Here is a 16,318-nt window from a genome sequence, read left to right on the forward strand (position 1 = left end):
TTTCATCACACCCACTATGCTCCACTTTTGCTTAGCAAGTCTGAGCTCCACTCGTTCTTGCATGTTTTGCTTCTATTTAAGTATTAGCCTTTTGGTTTTGCTATACAGCGCTGATATTAGCTGCATCTTATCTTTAAAAACTGCAAAACTTGAGGCTATTTATACGCGAAAGGAGATGCCTACGTCAAAATCCACAGTGGGCGGTGTAAGAGCTGAATGCCAAAGGAGGAGCCAGAGGCAGGCGGTCCTTCTGGGCGGGCATCTTAAGCCACTCCTCCTTATCACGTTTATAATCCTTTCACCGCGAGATTTTTCGTTCTTTTTCCGTTTGGTCTTCTCTTTGTATCCTCGGTGTTTCTGATTTAGCACGAACCATGGCAGCCACCGAGCTGGGTAAGGAGGAATCGCATATTAAGTAATACATAGTTAGCGGGGTAATAGTTTTAAGGCGCGTGCGCTGTTGTTAAGTGGAAACTCCAGGGGGTGTGGTTTTGGGCATGTACTCCACCCCCGAGCAAAATGAGTGCCTCTGGGACTGCCCTAAGATAGGAAGACGTTGAGCTACCCCACGAGCAATCAATAAATAAAGGAATAAGGGGATACAGTTCAGTTAAAACAGCTCCAGAAGGAGTGGGGTTTAGAAGAACCCTAACAGAACAAATGGGTCTCACCTGACGTCCCTTATAAACGGGGATTTATCCAGAGGAGGAGGGGTTAGTTTAGGAAGAATCCTCAGGATCTTGATTTTCAACATATCCTTGTTTTCAGGTGTATTGGTCTGGTCGGTTCAGTTGAAGTGAAACAAAAGTACAGCCTCCAGAATGCAGTAGCTTGTTAAAGGACCATACAGGGCTAAAACATTATGTCACCAATGCCATGGCATCATTTGATAAACTTGCAGTCTATCAAGAGAGGCCCAAGTTAAAAAGGAACTGATTTTGATTTTCTTCCTAAGTAAAGAAATATGGGCTACTAGGAAAGCCCACTTGGATAAACGGAATAACCTAGGAAGAATGGGACAGGGTCTACGGAGTAACTTCCCCAGACCAAGGCGTAGGGCACTTCAGTCAAGATTTCCCCCATCTTGACTTCATGTCCTGCTACGAAAACTGTCAAGGAAAAACCTATTGGAAAAGAAAGCAACAAAAGTGGGATTTTTTTTTTTTTTTTTTAAACCCACAGAAGGAAAGGGTTATACATACTTGTTACCAGGAGCTTTAAAGAGGTGGAGTAAGTAGCTTAAATAAATCAGAAGTAGGTTGATGCTTGTTGCAAAATGTTTGTGGTGGAAGCATAGCGAAAACCACAGGGGATGTTTCTAGGGAGTTATACCCAGAGAAAACGAAGACCACTAAGGACAGATGGGCTGTAGAATGAGGTAGATTTCATGTGAGGCATAAGATGATAGCCACCAATCCTAGAGTAAAACTGTGTAGGGGGGCAATCATTCGCCTTAGATGAAATTGCCTTTTGAAAATCATACCCCTAGGAAAGTAGGTAGACAGGAGTGGAAAAGATTATGGGGTGTGTTGTCTCACAGAGGATTTAGCCAGTGATGTCTTGGGAATTCCCCATTTGGAAAAAGTGCGCCGTGAAACCTAGCAAAAATGGAGGATGGGAACTCCTCTCTACCTCCTGAAGCAAAATGGAAGGCGGTGGTGGTGGGGGGGAGCAAATGTAATGGGACAGTGATCAAGAGGGAATCCTATGCCAGGAGAGTGGTGGTAGAGAGGAAGGTGCGAACAAGGGGATGGGGGCGTATCTGGCTGGTCCATAAGGAAACTTGATAGAAAAACTAGGTGATAAGGTGCACTATTTCAATCTTAATAGTACTGGATTTTTACTTTTTACTGCCTCTAAAATTACATTTATTATATAATTGTAAGTCAGAATACTGGCGCTTGTAGTCGTGCTCTTGCTCTATCCTAAGTAATTTCTCAGTTTCTAGGTTTCTGCTGCCTTAGTCATTGACTCCTAAATCTCTACTCAAAGCGCCCTTTGCACCCCCGATTGACACACCGTATATTGTCAGGCACTGAAAGGAGTTAAGTCTCAGGTGGTGAATTCTTTCAAAGCTAAAACCTGCAGCCTATTCACGCTTATTAGTCTTGTTTCCACCAGGTGTCTAGGTCCTCTGCTCGACACCGTTCAGTTCTATTAACCTAAAAAGAAAACAGCACACCTTCAATCCTGCACCTCGCCCTCACATACCAGCAACCAAAATGTGCTCATTCCTTTAAACCTACACAACCTGCGGAGCAAATGCAAGCTGTCTTTCTCATGGAGGCAGAGAAATAAGACTGCAATGGTTCAGGGGTCTTCGACGGGGATGTAAACTGTATAAATCATGAATATGCTCTCGGTGCCTTTTATCGAAGGGGAAGGGCCAGGTGCTGTTGTGGAGAAAATAAAATAAACAAGGCTGCATATGGTTTAGACGTGAAACAAACTTACAGGGGAACTTGAACTGAACATTAGTAAACTAGAATTTCTTGGAGTATAGGTACTGAATGTTTAATTTGTTACCATATTTAGTTAAGAAAATGTTTCTATCTTCTATTTGTCTTTCCGGTTCGAAAGGCAAGTTGCTGAAAGTGCTAAAATATGCTCATTTAGGCAAGTAGACAACAGTTTCTGTGAAAGACGGAATGTGTTCAGATTTCTCTTGAGGCACTTACAGGAACAATTAATTGCTCTTTCCGTTTTGAAAGAGAAATGTAGATTTTCTCCAGATAGTAATGCTGTCATACTTGTAACTAAAATTGTTCTGCATGCTCGGACATCATATGACATGGGCACGCAGAGGGTTGAGTGAGTGCTTTATTATTCCATGGGAATAGAGTCTTACTAAGTATGCTTATCTTGTGCATGCAATGCCACGTTTGTTTGGGCTGCGTGTAGTTTTGTGCTTTCTCGGTGTTGAGTATTGTGCTTCATTTTTAAGGGCTGCATTTCGTTTTCCTGCCTACTTATGACGGTGGGGGTGTTTTACACGAACACACTCCTTCTGGCTATGCCTTCTATTCAGGGTAAAAATTCACTTACGAATGGCTATTGCCTGTTTGTATTTTCACAATTCACAAGCTGATACTTGGAGAAAAATGCTTAAATGTTCAAAATGTATTTAAAACTGTTATTTGAGTGCTAAATCACGTGGGGTAGGAGAGACCTATTACTCATATTACTTGGGGATGATACTCTGATTACAGCTATGGCTCTTACATATTTCCCTTGTAGACATTTTTCTCCTGCGCATGGGTGAAGCACATGCACAGCTGGGTGCTTATAGAGGGTATTGGCCTATGGCTAACCGCATACAGCATATATCAATTAAAATAACTATACGTTAAAAAAAACATAGAAGTTCACTGAAAAAACAAAAGGTTACGTGGATGTTATAGTTACAAAATAGAATTATTATTATATATATATATATATTTTTTTTTTTGTTGTTGTTGTAAAGGCCTTGTGTAGTAAATGCATGCAATGTAATGGCATATGTGACTGTCATACATCTGGAAAAGGATGTACGCATTGTTCTTATGCTGTGTGTGTGTGTGTATATGTGTGTGTGTATATATATATATATATATATATATATATATATATATATATAATATACCATAGTGCTTGGCCTCTTCATAATCTCTACATGGGTCTTGTCCCTCTTCCCGTTTATGTTGGTGATCATTGACCTGGCTTCAGCCCTTGTCTTGTGCCCATCCCTGTCTTGTGTATATCTCATCCAGCTGGTCATGGTGGGTGGCTCCACCCTGTGTATTAATCTCAGGTCTGTAATGGTGCTCATTTTCCTTACTGTTGCTTGTGTTCTATCTGGGCTGTTCGAAAGGTGCTTTTGCTGCTCAAACACTATCTGTTTTATCAGCTGCAGTGGCTTTTGCTGAACTTGTAAACCTAGACTACTTCTGCCTTTTGTGTACTTGTGTGACTGCACAATGTTTTACCTTGTATTTGCATGTGCCTTGTCAGAAGCTTGTACTGCAGTGCTGTGCTAATTCAGAAAGCAAGGTTTGAGCACCCTTGCACTCTACAAAAACACTTGCCTCTTGTATTGTAGACTAGTGATTCTATCACATCTTGAAGTCACAATTCCCCCCCCCCCCCCCCCAAAAACAAATTCCTTACCTGGTCCATAGGTGCCGGATTTGTAACAACACTGTAGATGAGATTCCTTTGACGGCAAACTACTTATTTGGTTTAAAAGACCCCTGATCTCTTTGAGATGCTCAAATTGAACTTTTGCATTGTGTGATACGACATGTGGAGAGTAATATGTCCACTTTCTCTTCCAGCTTTATTTAGTGTCTCTGATAAGAATGGTCTTGTTGAGTTTGCCAGGCGGCTTAGTGCAGTTGGTCTGTCGTTGGTGGCCTCTGGAGGAACCGCAAAAGCTCTCCGGGATGCTGGCCTTTCCGTCAGGTACGTTTATTTTCTGGTGCAAAATGACTCTGTTGATGACTTTGATCATAGAACAGTGTCAATGGAATCTGTTTAGTGTCTTTAACCCTTTTATCTGCAAAGCAGTTATAACTGCTGCAGTACCTGGATTCAAAGTAGTCTTCTCACTGCTAACTCCAAGTGACAGAATAGCAACATGCACATCTTGTTGAGGTGGTTGGCAAGAAAACTGCCAATAGTGTCTTGTATCTAAAACTGATCTATTACGTTTTGATATAATTTATTCATTTTTATGGTATCTTGTTTTTACAAGACTCCTTGTTTATGATGCTGGGCACATGTTGGACTTCAAAGATTGTGCTCCCATGATCTCTTCATAGTGCGAGTGGGAAGGATTCTGAGCCTTCAGGTATTCTAAAATATCTGTTCACCTGGATATCCCAGATAGTAACAATAGTTCCAGATTTGTTTGGAGAAGCCAGTGCAAACCCAACTATGCAGAAGGGGAAAGAGTCCCTGGTCAGTGAGTGAGGATGTGAAATTATACTTTATAAATGGGATCTGCCAACATAATATCCAAGAATCTTCTAGTGGCAGATCTGGACCGCTGTCCTACAAAATAATTCAATTACTTGTGCTAGAGAAGGTCTATTATAAAGAGTTTTAATTGAGGTTCATTAAATAGTGCTCTTAGCTCATACCAAGGAGCATGCACAATTTCATTTTTCATATGTTTAAATGCAAAAATGATTTTTTTATGTAATTTACGTTTTAGTGTATCTCGCAGTTTTATTTCAGCTGTATAGTGCTGCTTATCATTTAATGTATTAAATGTGAGGGAGTTGTTGATTCAGTGCTGCACATTTGTTCAACCCTCAGTACGTGCTATAACAGTTCTCAGAACCTGTAGGTGTGATGGTAGAATTTTCAATTGGATGTTTGTAAGTTTTGCGGACCTTTTATCACAGCGGATTGACCCCAAAGTGTACTCTTTCTTAGAGCAGCAAAGGAACCTTTAGACTCTTATGCAAGCAGTTCACATATGACCTTGTGCATAATTCTTTTTAAATTTTTACCTAGGGATGTTTCCGAATTAACTGGCTTTCCTGAGATGTTAGGAGGTCGTGTGAAGACCCTCCACCCTGCTGTACATGCCGGTAAGAAGCCATGTGCTAGTTCTGTTTGCTGGGGTGAAAGTTGTATTTGAATTATGACTCCTGCGTTTTGCCTTTGCTTCTGTGCAGCTGGAATATCAGACATTACAAAGCATACCTTTGCCACACTTGCCTTTACCATGCATGTAATAAACAATGCTTTGCAGTACATAGTGGACCTTCACTACACTTTTTTTGTGTGTATACATATATAATTTTTGCTTCCCCCCCCCCCCCCCCCCCCCCCCCCCCCCCCCCCCTCCACCCAGCTGCTTTAAACACACTTAATTATTTTGTGTTTTTATTTTTTTTGGAGGTGGGGTCGCGGGCGATTCTTGTGTTCTTTTACTTTTTCCCTCACTGACCCCTAAACTTACCTTCATACCTGTCCTTTTAAAATTACCCATACCTCCTTTTACTTCTATCCTCATCCTGTACACCAGTCACCAGGAAGTGCCTCATCGGTGCATCCTGCCGTGAAATGTGTTGACCAACTTCCACTCTTACAAGTGTGAAATCTTCTTCCACTGAGGGCTGTTCCTGCTCAGCACCCCAGAGGCTTCTCCCACCAACGGCTCACTTCAGTGTATGCTGTAATAGGTACTTGCCTGCAGCCATGGCCCCTGAATCAGGCTTGTGACATGCATGCCCAGTGCCTCCTTCCCTCTGGTCGCTGGGCTGAAACGGTGCTTCCTATACTTGGGAGGATGCTCACCTGGCCCTGTGGTTCTGTCCCTCTTAGCCTTAAGTCTCCTGGCTAGAACCACTAACCAACCCTAAACCCTTCAGTTTCCCGTTCCTCTCTAACCTCTACCCACACCATTAAGCTAAAATGACCCATGCCTTCTTTTAAAATAACCAATGTTAAACCCTTCATTTACCAACACTGACCTCTACCCACTCATAAGCTCTGAAATTACCTTGAAATCCTTTTACCACCCCCCTTTTTTAAAAATAGTACTACATTATTTACAAGAAAAATTCAAACTTAGCTGTGTAAAGTGTACTAAAGGATGTGTGATAAAGTAAACACCTACACCCTGTATGTGTACTAAAGGCTGTATACCTTGTAGTTATAACGTGTTAGACCGAATGTACAAGGAAGACAGCACATTGTAAGCGGACACTTTTAATCGTTGAGAACAGACATTATTAGATGTATACGTTTTTTGAGAAACCTGCGTCCTGGCATTAGTTTAAATGAAGGATTGAGTATGTTAGCTGCTATTAGCACACGAGCTGAATAATTGTTTTTGTTTATTAGGAATTCTTGCTCGTGACACCCCAGAAGACCGAGCTGACCTTGATAAGCTTGGATTCAGCTTTGTAAGGTAAGCCATGGAGAGACCCAGTAATGACAACTGAAATGACTCCCTAGCCAGTATGTAGGCCTGTAGCCTTTGTCTAAGATTCACAGGAATCCTTAAGAGAGATTAGATAGTACAGGTAGTAATTCAGCTGTGATATTTAATTCGGTGAAAACGTTTTCAAGTACTGATTATAAAATACGTTTTGCAAAAGCAATCCATATTTTTATGGAAGAGGTCCTAAGTTTGCGAGGCAGGACTAAGTTTATCTTGATCAAGGGCACCAGTCAATTGCCAAGTGGACCATCGAGCTGAAAACATGCCTGTGTGTTTAGTGAAAAACAGTGGTAGGGATGCACTCTGTAATTTGCAATCAGTGATATAATTTGGTACTCCTATCGTGGCTGGGAGTAGGTGTCATTGGAGGAGCAGAATGGGGCCATGGTGATGGGTTGAGAAATGTGAATAACACCCAAAAGTCCCTGCCCCGTTTCCTGTACAGGATCACACTGTGGATACTTTCACACCCTGGGGATACTAAACTGCTCATTGCATGTTGCCAATAATGTATTAGATTGCACTTTTAAAAGGCCCGTATGACCTACATTGAGGAAGAAGCTTCATGACCGATTTAAGCTTTGACTCATGATTCATGGTCCCGCACCACACTCAATGTTGTGAAATAGCATGCTACACTTTGTATCTCTGTGTGTTTGTGGGTGTATACATATTCTAAAAACATTTAGAGTTAAATTATGGTTAACTACTCCGAAGAAAAATATATATATATATTTTCTAAAGTACACATTTCTGAATAAAAAGTTAGTGACTTTTTTTGGTTACAAAATCCTTAAAAAAAAAAAAATACTGTGTAGCTGCTTTCCCCAAACGCTTCCCCACTTCTCCCCATTAGAGTACACCGCTGTCAATCAACATTTAAAACACAAAGAGAAACCCCAGTGGGCTCCCATTATCGATGAACTTGAAGGAGGGCTAGAGGGGGGTGGAGATGATACCGTTACACTTGTATAAGCAAATGACGTCTGTTCCCATATATCGAATAAAAGCAATTATAAAAATTATAATATTAGCATCAAGAGTGATTCATAGGACAAATTTTTTTTCTCAAAATACAACACCCAACTTTCCCCTAATATGTAATATATAGCATCAAAAAAAGCATGGAATGATGTGTACAGTTTTCAGAACACTACTTTTTTCCACACTGCGTATGGGTATCGGCTAATTACAAATAGCTGACTGCTGTAAGATTCGATAGGCCTCCTTGTATTGTCTCTCACTAATAGAGATGCACAGTAGCTTAATCCAAAACCGCCTAGGTCTATTGTATGCAGGCCAGAAAAATAGCAAGTGTTCAACATCACCAATCCTGTGGTTACAAAATACACATGCTGGTGATATGAAACAACTTTGCAAATTTATTAAATCAGTGTAGCCATTCTAAGTTTAATAAATGGCGTACGAGCCAGGGCCAGTTGGATCGTTTACACTTCTTTTGAGGGTATGGGCTTAAAGGATAGAACATCATCCACCAGACTCCCGGCTTTGAACTTGGAGTGGTGTCCAATGGTGTTACTATTCCAAAATAAATTTTTTATATTGCCAGAGTTAATTAAAGGGGGATTATTCTAGTAAACGCTAGGCCTAGGTAGTTAAGATGGAATTTGACATGCTTGAACCAAGGTGGCAGATGTGTTTTACCCAAATTCAAAGCTTCCTCAGCTTCCAGCCTGTAGTGGTGAAGTTCTGGAGTGGATCATGGCCTAGCCCAACATGAGGTTTCTGCAATGGCATGTTACCAACCCTTTTAAGGCCAGTATCGAGAAATAAAGGTGTCACAGGGGTCTCAAAAAGCTATTTTCCTTTGAGGTGAAGCGTTTGGTATTTAGGATCCCCTAAATTTCTGCCCTGTACAGCGCACCAGCCTTGGCATTTGCCCTGTAAACTTTGATGTCCGGGGGAAACAGATTTAGGGGTGGTTGCCTTTTAACCTCTTTGTAATGGCTGCTGCGGAATGTAGCAGAATTAACTTTTTTTTTTTAAATGTGGTATTTTCATATTCTGGATTTATTGATTCTGATTTCCCCCAAAATTCAACATTTGCAACCACTTGCAGAGCAATTCTACCTCTACAAGATCTATGGGGTTTGAATACCATTATCTGGTTTTTGAGGTACACTCCTCCAAATCATGGATGTCACACAGTTAAGTAAATTTATTAAGCAAGTTTTGGAGCCCAGACTGGATTCATGAGAGCAGAAGGGTGTCATCTGCAAAAAGCCGCACAGGGATGGAACATCCACCTAATCTTGGGTAATATGGACACACTGACTTAAGAATTTGACCACGCCATTTATATACAATTATAACAATGTTTGCGCATCCCTTGCTGGATGGGAGGGGGTTTGTGGCCAAGACCATCCTCTTCCGGACAATGACGGGTGGTAAATGGGCCCACCCTTGGACCAGGCTTGCTTGCCCGTCACGCACAGCAGGACCTTGCCATGCACTTTATAGCAATCCTTATCAGCAAATGTGCAGGAGGTGTTGAAAGAGACCATCTCCCTGGCCCCGTGGCACGTTGGAACACATAGTCCTGATGCTTACAGCTCCCTCACAGTGGGCCCCTGCAATGCACGTTATAGCGATCCTTATTAGCACAGGTGCAGGCAGTGATTGAAAAGGGCCTTCTACCTGGCCCCATGGCACATTAGGACATGCAGTCCTGATGCTTATAACTTTTTACTTGTTTTAGTGAGCTGGACCAGTGCCTAACAAATCCCCATTTTTGTAATTCCTCCGTGTATTTGCTGCTAACTAGTCAGCACTTTTGTGCTCCATAACTCAACGTTTTTTTTGTTTTTTTGTTTTTTGTTAAATAACCTTTTCATTAGTAAAATGGGTAGATTGAAAGTTAATCTGGCTACTTTGCCTTATTCTCCCATCTCTGTGATTTCTTTATCTTGACGTCCACATTCTGCTCCCCGAGCAGATGCAGTGTGTGCTCATCAGAAGCAGTACTAGGTGGTAATTGTTTTTTCGGTCTTTTACAAAAATCTGCAGTTCCCTGGCATGCCACCTGGTTCTTAAACTGGTATATTGCAATTCAGAAAACAACTAAAATCGTACCTCATCAGCTAAGTTAAAGTCTTGTTTAGACAGTGGCAAGAAGCTTCAGTTTGCTAGTGGCAGTCTGGGCGGGTAGAAGCTGAAGAGATGGACTTTCTGGCAACCAGAGCCAAGAACCACAGCAGTATCCTGACAAAAGCTTAGCAGACAATTCCCAAAGGAAGTTTGCTGCTTTGATCGTTGTCTGCCACAGTCTTCCTGGGGCTCCCTTCTACTTAGTGGTGTGGTCCAGTAATGTCCAAACATCATCTTACATTGGAGGAATTCATGTTCTTTTCCCTTATCTCTTCTGGTGAGATGTACCCTAAATCTGGAGCTTGCCCCAGGGCCTGTGGGTAGATGTCTTACCCACATGGTAAATAAGCATCTGGGCTCCTTTCTCTGTGGAAGTTGACAAGAGTTGCACTGTTATACAAGGTGTCTCTGACCTGGCTGCGTGGCAAAGCTGCATAGTGCTTTCCATGTGCCCACCTAAGTATGAGGTTTTCAGAGTTCAGGTAGGAATGATAAAAACAGAATGAAATTTTGTCAGAAGGTACAATTGCTGGGGGCAGGAAGTACAAGGGGTTATGCTCCCTCGGAAAACAAGAAATCCTTCACATTGTACTGAAGGGGCTAGGCACTCCTAAACCGATGTGTGAATTACTCTGCATTGGGACTTGTTAAAGGCAAATGTTAAAGGTGTAGTCCTCGGCTAGCTATTGTTGGATCATTCGTATTTAAAGCTACCACGAAATGTAATGTTTTTAGTTAATTTATCCATCGCCGATGTTGGATGGCATATTTGCTAACTGATGCTGCATATTTTTTCTTGTCCTTTGGCAGGGTATTCACTGTTGAATAGAGGAATGCAATTTTCCTGTCCTGCTCTTTTGGGTCATTTTAAAATAAGCAGGGTTTTTGTTGTTTTTGTTTTACTCTAACTGCTAACAGTTATTTTTGTACATACAATACAACAAATAAGGTGGTTAATGTTAGAGAGTTCACACATCCAATCCAATATGTATAATTCTGGGGGAATTCCTTAGTCCTATAGAAAAAATGACGTGGGTGCCAACCTGGTGTATAACCCAACCACCACGGGTGTCGAAAATGCTGACAAACGCCAATCGGAATTGAAAGAGGTCAAAAGATACCAGGGCACACCAGTGTAGTCCAGCAATGTTCATCCAAGTGAATGAGATGAACATTGCTGGACTACACTGGTGTGCCCTGGTATCTTTTGACCGTTATTTTGTACAGTGAATATACTGGGTTTGTTCCTCAAGGCCAAGAGATGATCAAGCAGATGTGCAAAACAAGAGCTTATGCTGCTGATTCTGCCTTAGAGGGCAGCAGGAATGGTAGAATTGTTGGTTTGAGTTAATGCAAATGTTTACTGGTTTTTGCATGTGTGCCCAAACACCCCCCCCCTCCCCTTAGTCCACCCCTTCTCCATCACCAATCCCCAAAGGGGATTGTTTTTTTAAAATTATTTTTGTAAAATATTTTTCTCTTCTCTCCACCATGTAATCCCTCATCTTTTCTGCCAGGTATATGGATCTAGCATCAAACACATTTACATACACGTAATTCACAGAAGGCGCCTTGGGTCATCAATATTCAGCTATTTGCTTGCTTGCATAAATCCTCTGAAGGCATTTGCTTATTGTGTTCGTTTTAGTGCCAGCCCACACATTTGATAGATGTTTATAGTCCACCAATAATGCTTTCAGTGTGTGACAATTCAAAAGTATTTCTTTCTCACTCTGCTACTTTGTTGCCGCAAGAATTTTGCAATTTCTGCTAGAACATCCCATTCCCCCTCATTTGTGTCATAGGTGTTCTCTCTCTCTACCAGTGGTGGGGGTAGTAAATGACTGATCAGCACCCTGTGCTGCTGATCAGGTATTTACCGTCACGTGTATTGCTTATGTTTAGTACAGTATGATGGGAGGCCGAGACAATGGATATGCAGTTTGTATTGCCCTTTGGCTACCACCAACTCTGCCTTTATCTATAGACCAGTTTGAGTTCTACCCTTTAATCTAGAAAGAGTGAGGATAGCATCCCCAACCCGTCTCTCTAAGTGGACAGTGTGGCCAATGAGATTGTGGTTAAGCTGTGTATAGACTAGCCAATCTGGTTTCTGATGACGAGCACTGACCTCCTTTGACCTGCCCAGTAGAGTTCACTGTAAGGGAGACAGGACTTGGAGCTCTGTGCTTTATTTTTTTTTTTAACCTGTCTGGTTTTTAGCTCCTGCCTCAGCACTGCCTGCCAGCAGTACCATAAAGGGGCTTTGAGATTAGATTAGAAGGGGTGCTTGTAGGAAAGTGCCCCTTTTGACCTGGTCTTCGCCACTGTTTGCCAGGTACATTATGCATTTTTGGCTGAAAGTGCATTTGGTTCCTACTAACCAGGCCCCCTGGTGCTAGATCTTTCCCTAAAACTGCAATTGTTCCCAAATTGTCAATATCTTTTGCCCCCATTTAAGAGTCTAGTAAATGGTACCCCTGGTAGCTAGGGCATGGATACCAACGAGGGTCCCCAAGGGCTGCAGCATGTATTGTGCCACCCTCAAGGACCTGTGCCTAGCACATGTAGACTGCTATTGCAGGATGCATGTCTTTTGTGCAGATAAAAGTGAAAACACAACATTGCACACAGCCTGTGTGCCATGTCCTCACTGTAAGCAATATGTCACCCCTACAGCAGGCCTTGCAGTCCGAAGGCAGAGTGCATTATATCACACATGAGGGCATATCTGCATGAGCAGACATGCCCCTGCTATGTCTGTCTATTGTTCGACATAGTGAGTGACCAGGGAAGCCATTTTAAATACATATGCTGGATACTAGTCACTACGAGTTCCCCAGCTACGGATGACTTCACTGAAAATAGGAATGTTTTGGTATCCAACATCTTGTATTAATAAATCCTCACTCTTGCCTGTGATGGATTTATCACTACATGCACATTAGAGGTGCCCCCTGAAACCTACGAACTACCCATGTGGGGACTGACTAACTGTAGCCAGTCTGCCATCACCAGGCAAGGATCTGGCCCTCTAAGGTGAGAGCCTTTGCTCTTGGGTGGCTGGGGACTAAAACCTGCTCTGGGTGAGATGTTTACACACCTCGCTCAACATCATGACCTGTGAATTTGCATTCCAGGGCAGGGGGTTGTTCCTCTCTACTTCAGACTGAGAGGAAAACTATGTGAAAAGAATGCAGCACTCCTAGTCTGAGTAATTAATTTATGAAGAGACTTCACAAGTTTCAAGCACAGAGAAAATGATGTGAGCTTTTATTTCAAATACAGTAACACACATGCACTCATAGAAATAATCACAGCAGTAGAATAATGATGATTAATGAAACAATGAATGCAAAACTTCAACAATGAATATAATATATATTGTGACTGTGCATTCATGCATGCACATTGCAAAGCTAAAAATAAGAACTAACCATGCATCACCATGGGGTTTTAACACCAACATCATCCCTTCATCTGCCAGCTTCAGGTCGCAGCACCCTCACAACCGAGAGACTGAGGGAGTCTACCACCCACAATGAGGTTCTGACCAAGGTGTCTCACCTCAGAATTTGTTTCTTCTGTTCCCAGCTGTCCAGCTTCCTCCCCTTATATCCTTAAAACAAACTGGAGAGACTGGCCAACTCTCACAGTGCTTTTCCAAGTCCATAAACATTCTCAGCCTGGTACATCTCATCATCCTTACTCCCCCAAGTTATGTGCCCATCTTCAACGAGAAAGGGAAAACACGTTGCACAAGCTGTGCTCGGAAATATACATGGGCCACTAATGTGACATGTTTGCAGCTAAGCACAAAATGGAGTTGGTGGTCAAGATGGAGCCAGTGGTTAAATGCAGATAGCATTGCATTGCATCCTTGGACCAGTGACTCCCATTACATACTGGTGTGAAATTAACTCTTTTCGGTTTAAACATTGTAATCAAATTAGATATGCATTGTACACAGCAACTTAGCATTATCATAATACAAATCACTATAAATGCTCTCCTCCAAATTTGGTTGCTTCGGTACTCTTTACACCCAACAATTGGCATACTGGTGTAATCTTGTAAGTCTCCAGTATATGGTACTTGGGTACCCAGGGCATTGGTACACCAGGGGTCCCCCATGGGCGGCAGCATGTATTATGACGCGCATGGGAGCCCATGCAAACTGTCAGCAGGCCTGCCATTGCAGTCTGTGTGAAAAGGTGCATGCAGCCTTTCACTGCTGGTTACTGTAAGTCACCCCTATGGTAGGCCCTCTTAGCCCAGAGGGCAGGGTGCAGGTTCCAGTGTGTGAGGGCACCCCTGCATGAGCAGAGGTGCCCTTTACGAACTCCAGTTCCAAAGCACTGGACTTCGTAAGTGCAGGGAAGCCATTTTTACCTACACTACCTGTGGGACAGCTACAAAATGGTAACTCCGAACCTAAGCATGTTTTGTGTCAAACGTGTATGAATCATAAACCAGTAGTAATGCCAGTTTTTGTGGCATGATTCCATGCACTCTGGGAGGGGGGGGGGGCTCCTTAGAGGACCCCCCATTATTGCTTTTATCAGTCCTTAAGGGTTTGCAGGCAGCCTGCGCTCCTGTAGCCCCTCAGGCAGATTTCTGTCCTTCTCCTGCTTGACAAGCTCAAGCAGGGGAAAGCAGACCAAAGGACCTGTGGGAGAGGGAGCCAACACCCTCTTACTTGGAAGTAGGTGTTACAAGGCTGGGGGCGGGTAGCCTGCCGAAGCCACTGGTTTGCTTTGAAGGGCACATTTGAAGCCCTCCTTCCATAAACCGGTTTGCACCGGTCCAGGGAGCCAAGGTCCTTGCTCTGGCACAAAACTGGACAAAGGAAAGGGGAGTGATCACTCCCTTGTCCATCACTACCCCAGGGGTGGTGGCCACTTGATTCTGCCAGTATCCCTGTGCACCGTGATACTTGGAGCAGCCAAGGTGTGTTGACTCTTGCTCTAAGTAGCCCCGGCCTTCAGCACTTCATCCTTGCAAGAACAGCCTCTCCTCAGCTGGTCCAGCAACGTGGGACTCCTCTCCAGGCGTGCCTTGCTGCAACTTACTGTGCCTCCTGCCAGTGGGGCTGCGAATGCTTCTGTTGACTCTTCAGACTGCTGAGGGTCCGCCCGGACTCCCCTCCAATGGTTGAGTTCTCTAGACCTTGCCGGTCCTCTTCAGCCCCGCAACTATTCTTTTGCTCCAATTTGTATTTGCCAAGGCTTGTTGGTGGTCCTCCTGACCACTGACTGCAACCCAGCGACCGACGTGGGACATCATCTGCACGCCTCAAAGGACTTCTCTGCATAGTTCCTTTTTCTGAGTGCTCTTGTTAGTCTTTGGGAAGACCAGATACTTACCTCTGCTCTACTGGTCGGTGGGGGTCACTTAAGTACTCACCCATTAGGGTCCAGCTCCCCTCTAACTACTCCATAATCCTTGGGTGGGGGGCTTAATTTCACATTTCTTTATTTTAGTATATGGTTTAGCACAAATCCCCCCCACCCCCAATAGGGCCCTAACTATTTTTCACATATTTTGCCAACGCTTGTTTATATATGCAATTCCTAGTAATTAGTGTGACCGCTGACCGCCCTGTAGCTTCTGGGGTCCACAGCTGATCATCTTGTCTCGTTGCCAGGATCTTCCTCTACAGAAGGGTGGGTAGTGGCTCCTGGACACTCCAGCGTGGACTGGTCTCTGTCCCTTTCTCTTGCAGGTCCTCTTCTTACGGAATCCACCGTTGGGTTCCACTGGACTGGTCCTGCAATCTTCCTTTTCCAAGTCTCCTTGCTAGTCTTTGGGAAGACCAGATAACTTACCTCTGCTCTCCTGGTTGCTGGGGGTCACCTAGGTACTCACCTCTCGGGGTCCTGAGTCCTCCCAGCTCCCTTCAAACTATTCCACATCCTTGAGTGAGGGAATCTAACTTCGCATTCCACTATTTAGCATATGGTTTTGCCCCCTATAGGGCCCTAGCTATTTTCTAGTTCTTGCCAATGCTTGTTCTTTTTCCATGCTAATTTTGTATAGTTATTTTGTGTTTGTATGTGTGTGTATATATGTGTGTGTGTGTGTGTGTGTGTGTGTGTGTGTGTGTGTGTGTGTGTGTGTATATGTATGTATGTGTATATATATATATATATATATATATATATATATATATATTTACTTCGCTCCAGTTGGGGGACTGCCTATAAGTAATCTAGTTCAGTGCTACTATAATAAAGTACCCTTATTTTGTAACACTGTGTGGTTCCTTTCAAG

At 43.1% G+C, this 16,318-nt stretch overlaps 1 protein-coding gene across 1 annotated transcript in view; it reads left to right on the forward strand.

Annotated features, from left to right (window-relative positions):
- Positions 1-257: 257 nt before the first annotated feature.
- Positions 258-16,318, forward strand: part of ATIC (5-aminoimidazole-4-carboxamide ribonucleotide formyltransferase/IMP cyclohydrolase) — a 181,012-nt gene continuing 164,951 nt past the window's right edge. The window contains exons 1-4 of the mRNA XM_069225634.1: positions 258-393; positions 4,314-4,440; positions 5,500-5,576; positions 6,838-6,904. Of these exons, the coding sequence (XP_069081735.1) occupies positions 375-393; positions 4,314-4,440; positions 5,500-5,576; positions 6,838-6,904 (290 nt within the window). The 5' untranslated portion in view covers positions 258-374. The remainder of the gene's footprint in view (positions 394-4,313; positions 4,441-5,499; positions 5,577-6,837; positions 6,905-16,318) is intronic.

The sequence above is a fragment of the Pleurodeles waltl genome, chromosome 3_1, assembly GCF_031143425.1.
Source record: "Pleurodeles waltl isolate 20211129_DDA chromosome 3_1, aPleWal1.hap1.20221129, whole genome shotgun sequence".
Classification (NCBI taxonomy): domain Eukaryota; kingdom Metazoa; phylum Chordata; class Amphibia; order Caudata; family Salamandridae; genus Pleurodeles; species Pleurodeles waltl.